This window comes from Callospermophilus lateralis, chromosome 10 (assembly GCF_048772815.1).
Source record: "Callospermophilus lateralis isolate mCalLat2 chromosome 10, mCalLat2.hap1, whole genome shotgun sequence".
NCBI classification, from domain to species: domain Eukaryota; kingdom Metazoa; phylum Chordata; class Mammalia; order Rodentia; family Sciuridae; genus Callospermophilus; species Callospermophilus lateralis.
Window position 1 is genome coordinate 104,185,795 of NC_135314.1, and position 7,014 is coordinate 104,192,808.

At 40.7% G+C, this 7,014-nt stretch overlaps 1 protein-coding gene across 1 annotated transcript; it reads left to right on the plus strand.

Annotated features, from left to right (window-relative positions):
* The first annotated feature begins 303 nt into the window (after positions 1 to 303).
* On the plus strand, positions 304 to 1,248 carry LOC143407908 (putative vomeronasal receptor-like protein 4). The gene has a single exon (XM_076867051.2). The coding sequence runs from the start codon at positions 304 to 306 to the stop codon at positions 1,246 to 1,248; it is 945 nt and encodes a 314-aa protein (XP_076723166.2).
* Positions 1,249 to 7,014: the final 5,766 nt, after the last annotated feature.

Here is a 7,014-nt window from a genome sequence, read left to right on the forward strand (position 1 = left end):
ATTCATTCCATGAAGGAATAAGTGGTGCTGATATATGTATTGACTGTAGTGTGGTGGGCAGAACCCAGGGCATCATGCACGCTAGGCAAGCACTCGACCCAGAGCCATGCCCCAGACCTTACTTGAAGTTAAATGAGGCATCAGAGCTAATCCTATTTACATAGAATTGTTTGGGTAAATGATGACTCTAGAGAAAGAAAAGTGCGAATTGATGATTGGAAGCCTGCCAAAGAAAATGCTGTATATGTCGCATGAAGTCCTGCATTTCCTTTCAGAAACATTTGCTTCAACATCCCCATGAAGATGGACCAACGTTCCAGTTATATAGCCATAAGAAATGCCTTCTATCCCCAGGCTGGCATTGGGATCTCAGCAAATGCAATTCTGATTTGCCTTCACACTGCTGCTGCCCATGTGGGCCACAAGCCTAGGATCACCGACCTCCCCATCACCCACTTGGCTCTAACACACATTCTCATGCTCCTCACCATGGGTCTTTTGGTGTCCACAGACACTTGGGAAACACAGGACATTCCAGGTGACTTCAAATGCAAAGTTCTTGTCTTTCTGAACAAGGTCATGAGGGGACTGTCCATCTGTACCACCTGTGTCCTGAGCGTGCTTCAGGCCATCACCATCAGCCCCACTGGCTCCTGGTTGGCAAACTTCAAACTGAAAAACACAAATCCCATTTTGAAGCTATTTTTCTTCTTATGGGTCTTCACCATGTCCACCTGTAGCAGCCTGCTCCTGTGCACTGTGTCCACACCCAATAAGACCCAGCCTGGTCTTCTGTTCGTCACTGAACACTGTTCCTTTCTGCCCATGAAGTACATTCACAGGGAATTCTTTCTCACCTTAATGGCATGCAGAGATGTCTTCTTCATGGGCCTTATGGTTTTTTCCAGTGGGTACATGGTCATTCTCTTGTACAGACACAAAAAGCAGTCCCAGAATCTTCACAATTCCAGGTTCTCTCCAAAATCCTCCCCAGAACAAAGGGCCACTCAAAGCATTCTGCTGCTGATCTGCTGCTTTGCTGTCCTGTACTGTGCAGACTCCATCATTTCATTGACCATAGGCTTGACATGGACCAGTGATGCCATCTTGGTATGTGTCCAGATGCTTGTGGCCAATGGCTATGGCACAGTTAGCCCTTTGGTGCTAATCAGTGCTGACACTCAAATAACAAAAATCACCCAACTTACATGTGGGAAGAAAGGCCACCTTTTGATGAAACTTTTCTGAAGAATTTTTTCACTCTTTTTAGAACTTTATAATTTGCAAAACTTTCTGAGAAAAATATTGATTAATGTAGAATTCCACAAATTTCTATCATACCAAAATAATATATTGGGATAGGAAAAACTCTGTGAATAATTTTACCCTAATTTGCATCTGTATATTTTTGAATTTCTATAATTTATTCCATGTAATTTTTGTGTCTAAACTTCATTCTGGAAATATTTTTTTTCTTCCTGTGCTATATTTCTTAAAAATTTAATATATGATGGTCTATTAGAAGTACATTCTTTCTTTGTTTGTTTAAAAATATCTTATGTTACACTTATTCTTAAGAATTATTTTGAGCTAGGCAGGGAAGCATATACCTGTAAGGCCACAAACTTGGGAGACTGAGGCAAGAGGATTATAAGTTAGAGGCCAGCCTCAGCAACTTAGAAAGACCCTCTCTTTCAATAAAAAATAAAAAGGACTGGAAAAAACTCCCCTGGGCTTAATTCCCAATATCAAATGAAAAATAAAATTAGACACACAGTGTAGTGGTGCACACAAGTAATCCCAGCTACTCAGGAGCTAAGGCAGAAGAATCCTAAGTTAATGTTTAGACTGGGCTACTTAGAATGATGCTGCCTCAAAACAAAACAAAACAAAAAATTAAATGGGCTGGGAATGATGATTAGTGGTAGAGTAATCCTGGGTTCAAGTACCAAAAACAAAATCTTAAACCATAATGAGATATCACTTCTCACTTTGTAAGGTGGCTACAGTAAAAAAGTAAAAACAAAATTAGTAAGTATTAGTAAGGATATGGAGAAATGGGAATCACTATCCATTTTTAATATATTTAATTAATCTTTATTTTATTCATTTATTCTTATGCAGTACTGAGAATCTAACCCAGTGCCTCACACCTGCTAGGCAAGTGCTTTGTCTCTAGTTCTCAATCCCAGCCCTCACTATCCATTTTTGATAGGAATGAGAAATAGTACAGTTGTCATAGAAAGTAGTTTGGGGTTTCATTAAAATGGTAAATACAAAACATCATTACATGACCTACCAATTCCATTCCTAGGTATTTACCAAATAAACTGAAAACAAAAACTCAAACACCTGTATGGGAATGTTCCCAGGAGCACCACTCAAATTAGCAAAAATATGTCAACATACTTTATATACAACCAGAGAGATGAAAAATTGTGCTGTATATGTGTAATAAGAATTATAATGCCTTCTGCTGTCATTTTTTTAAATCAAAAAAATTGTATTGCATTCCATGGTCATTTGTTTTTAAAAAAATCAATTAAAAAAACTAGCAAAAATATATCCACCAACAGAATGGATAAATAAAATGTGATATGTGTGGGTTAGAACATGTACATATATGATAGAATATTACTGAGTCATAAAATGAAATGCTGGTATAAAGTACAACATGAATAAACTTAAAAAAATACTAAGTAAGCCAATAAGATAGAAAAATTACATATTTTGTGGTTTTATATATATGAAATATACAGAATATGGAAACCCAACAAATTAAAAAAAGATGAAGACAGAAAAGGCAGTGTGTGAGAGTGATTGCTTAATGGAGACATGGTTTGCATTTGTGGTAACTTAAGAATATGGAACAAGATAGAGGTAGTGAGTGTACTACAATATTGTAAATGTCAGTAATTTACCTACCTACCAAATTATTCATTTACTTATTTATTTTCCAGTTCAGGGAATGGAACCCATTGCCTCACATGTGCTAGGCAATCACTCTACTTCTGAACTACATCCTCTCCACTACACAGCATATTTAAAGAGGTCACTACTAGTATATTTTAACAACAAAACAAAACAAAAAAAAAAAAACTGGAAAAATATTCCTCAAAGCACAGGAAGTCTGTTAAACTACAGGAGATACCAGCTCTAGGCACTGTGAAACTGAATACCCACATGTCCTCTGGATCACCAACTCAAAACATGACTGGCTTCCAGAGACTGAAATCTACTGTCAGGCACTAATCCTGTTTGTTGTTTTGTTGTTGTTTTGGTACCAAGAATTGAACACAGAGGCATTTAACCAAGAGCCACATCCCCAGCACCTGAGGGCCACTAAGTTACTGAGGCTGGCTTGAAACTTGCAATCCTCCTGCCTCAGCCTCCTGAGTCACTGGTAATACAGGCATGTGCATAGCTCCCAGCTATTCCAGACTTTTTTTATGTATTTTATTCCTATCTTCCCTATTGTCTTGTGAATTTGTTGGAGGTACACTGTCTCTTTTCTTGTCTCAAAATGTCTGTGTTATACACTTTCTTAAAAAACATTATATCAGCCAGGCATGGTGGTACACATCTGTAACCCGAGATATTTAGGAGACTGAGACAGGAGGATCATAACTTCAAGGCCAGCCTGGATCCCATCTCAAAAGAAAAATTTTAAAAGGGTTGAGAATAGAGCACAGAAACACAACACTTGCCTAAGTATGTATTGAAGGACATGAAAAATAATATTGCCCAAGACAGGCCCCAGAAAGAAAGGAGGGCTGTTTGGCCCAGGAGGAGGGAGGGGGAAGAAGACGAACATTAATACTTCCCAGTATCAATGGGTCCTGAAGAGAGGAGGCAATACTGAGACCTGGGACCTGGACTTTCCCACTGTTGATGAGTCCTAAAAGGAGAAAAGCAAATGGTAAAGCTCTGGATAACAATGGATCCTGAAGCAGAAAGATAAGCAATGAGTACTGAGCTCTGAGCTTTTATCCCTTCCAGTAACAATGAGTTTTGTATATTTTACAAGTTTCTTCCGGCCTACCCAAACTGACATATTCTGCTTCAGTCTCCAATCATTAAGCTACCCTCATTAAAACTGGTGGCCTTCTGTAACTGGTGGCCATTTTGTTTGTTGTTTTAATATTTAATTGATTTTATTTTTTAAATACATGACAGTGGAATGCATTACAATTCTTATTACACATATACAGCATGATTTTTCATATATCTGGTTGTATGTAATGTATGTTCACACCAATTCATGTCTTCATACATGTACTTTGGATAATGCTGTTCATCACATTCCACCATCCTTGGTAACCCCCTGCCCCCTCCCATACCCTCCCATATTTATTCCATATCTCTAGATAGGGCTAGTGGCCATTTTCTTCTGCCTTAAAACTGAGCCCCGCTGATGCCTGACTGATTGCTTCTGTGGCTTAATAAATGTTGTCACTGAACCCATTGAGGTCTGCTCCCACCTCAGTTATTTGTACTCATATTTTTATTCTCTGACAAGGAACCAGGAGTAAGGTGATAATTACCATTTACTGTCCTAAGAAACCCTCCCCCAATAGTCACATTAAACAGCTGATGAGATCTGGGAGCTGACTCTTAATCATCCAGCACCCCCATGGATCTCTGAGGTCAGGGAAGCCCCCAGCCACAACTCCTGAAGCTATGGCTGAATCCCCACACTGATTGTTCCCTCCTGACCTCTCACCCTGTAGAAGGAGGCACTTTATGCACTTTAAGTCCAGTTTGGTTCAACAGCTGCCAGGACACAATCCAAAATTCGCCCCAACCTGGGCTACATTTTTGTGGCCTTATTGAGATGTGGATGGTGCAAAGATCTGTATTCGTTGTTTTCTTGGCACTGCAGGCATCCCACTTCCACCTCCTTCCCTCCCCAACCCTCCCTTCCCTTGCACCCTGCACACTTTTTGCCATTTTGTTCCTGCATCCAACACAGGCCTTCAAATTCTCCAGAGATGTAAGGCCCCATCTGGTCTTCCACAGTAATATACCCTGTCCAAGACCTTCATCTTCTGGCCAACATGGACCCCAAGAATCCACCACCATTAAGAATGAGGGGAAGATGTTCTCCCACTCTCCATTGGAATAGTCCAGTCCAGTGAGATAAGATTTTTTGGGATGCTCTGATTTGGAACCATCACTCCAGTCAAACCTCCAACATGGGAGTTAATCCAGATAATTCCCCAGGACTCCCAGTGGATTGTCTCATAATTAATTTTAAGTTCCTTTACTCCCAAACTGACCTGGAAATCAAATTTGGCTACAATAAAAATTAAATAGTGTGCACCAACAACTCTAGTATGGGACCTTCAATAAAGAAATTCTCCAGGACTTAGAAAATTACCTCCAACAAAATGTCAAATGGTCTGAGATAGCTTATCTCAGCTCAAAGCCCTCATTATGTCAGCCCATTATTAATCCTCATAGACTCAAAGCTCTCTTTCTCATTCACTGCTCCAGAAATAGCAGATAAACCCCTCCTTACATATCCCAGGGTTCCACTGCTCAACTATCAGATCCCCCTTCTCTTACCCCAAACTCATGGTCGATCTCCCCCTGGCCAACCTGTCCTTGTGCACAGTTAAAAACTCTTCCAGTGCAACACATTTTCTTTCTGGGAGGAAAGAGACTGAAGGGACAGTCCAAGTTCATGTCTCCTTTTCTATGACAGAAATGTCCCAGATAGAGGACAAGTAGGACCACTTTCTGAAAACCTTCTAAGTATAGGAAGAAGTTCACACATCTGACACAGGCTCATCACCTTACTTGGGCAGATGGTTACTATATCCTAGCTTCCACCCCGACCCCTGATGAGCATGCCAACCTCCTCCATGCCCAAAGCTTCCTTGCCCATCCTGTAGAAGATGCTGTCATCCCTGCAGTTGAACCTAATCGGACAAATCAACCTCAAGGTGCCAGGGTCACTAGACTCCAACACATAATTACTTGCCTCCTTAAGGCATGACAAAAACCTCTCATACCCAGGTTAATTATGACAACATCAGATAAATCACCAGGGACGTGATGAAATAAACGCCCTCTTTTTGGCTCAACTTTCTGAGGCTATTACCAGATATAGCAAGCTAAACTTTGATACTCCTGCTTGTACACACTTTCTCCATGTTCAACTGATCAGCAGGTCTGCACCTGATATCTGTAAAAAGCTTAAACAGAGAAGGGCCCCAAGGCTCCTCAGCAGCAGCTTCTAGATGCTGCTTTTAAAGTCTTTAACAACAGGGAAGAAAAGGCTAAAAGGGAGAAAGAAAATCATCTTAAAGCTAAATATCAGCTCGTGGCATCAGCCATCCTTATCTCTAAAAGTGTCCCTGCAGCCAGTGGCTCCACAAGATCCTCTAATACACCTCTTGGGCCCTGCTCCCAATGTGGGTAGGTGGGACATTGGGCAAAAGCCTACCCTAACCTGAGGTCCCAACCAATTCCTTTCACAGCTGTGAGCAATGGGGACACTGAAAAGTGGACTGCCCCCAGGGAAAAAACCTTCCCCTCAGTGCAGTCACCTGCTTCTCAAGTCCCATTGACTGAGTTTCTGGAATGAGGGAGCCTGGACTCCACTGCTCCTACCACCTCAGGTGGGATGGGTGGAGGCCTTTTCAATTGCCAATAAAAGGGCTTCTACAATTGCAACACTACTTTGCCAAGATATAATTCCAGGTTGTGGTTTACATGCCATTTTCCCAGTTTGATAATGGCCCAAAATTCACCTACTCTATTACCCAAGAATTGGCTAAAAATTTATATATAAAATGAAACTTCCACATTCCCTACCACCAACAGTGCTGAGGAAATGTTAAAAGAACAAGTAGAAACATAAAGTCTACCTTATGAAACTATCTAAAAAAATAGTTGAAAAGCCCTAAGAGGGAAAGTATATCCCTTTTGGTGGAAGATAGGCAATGGTTTTTAAAGCCTAGAGACTTTCTGGGGCATGGTATGGGTGGTGGGATTTAACAGTATGCC

Coding starts and splice junctions, on each gene's coding strand:
- LOC143407908 (XM_076867051.2), top strand. CDS start 304: ATGGACCAACGTTCCAGTTATATAGCCATAAGAAATGCCTTCTATCCC.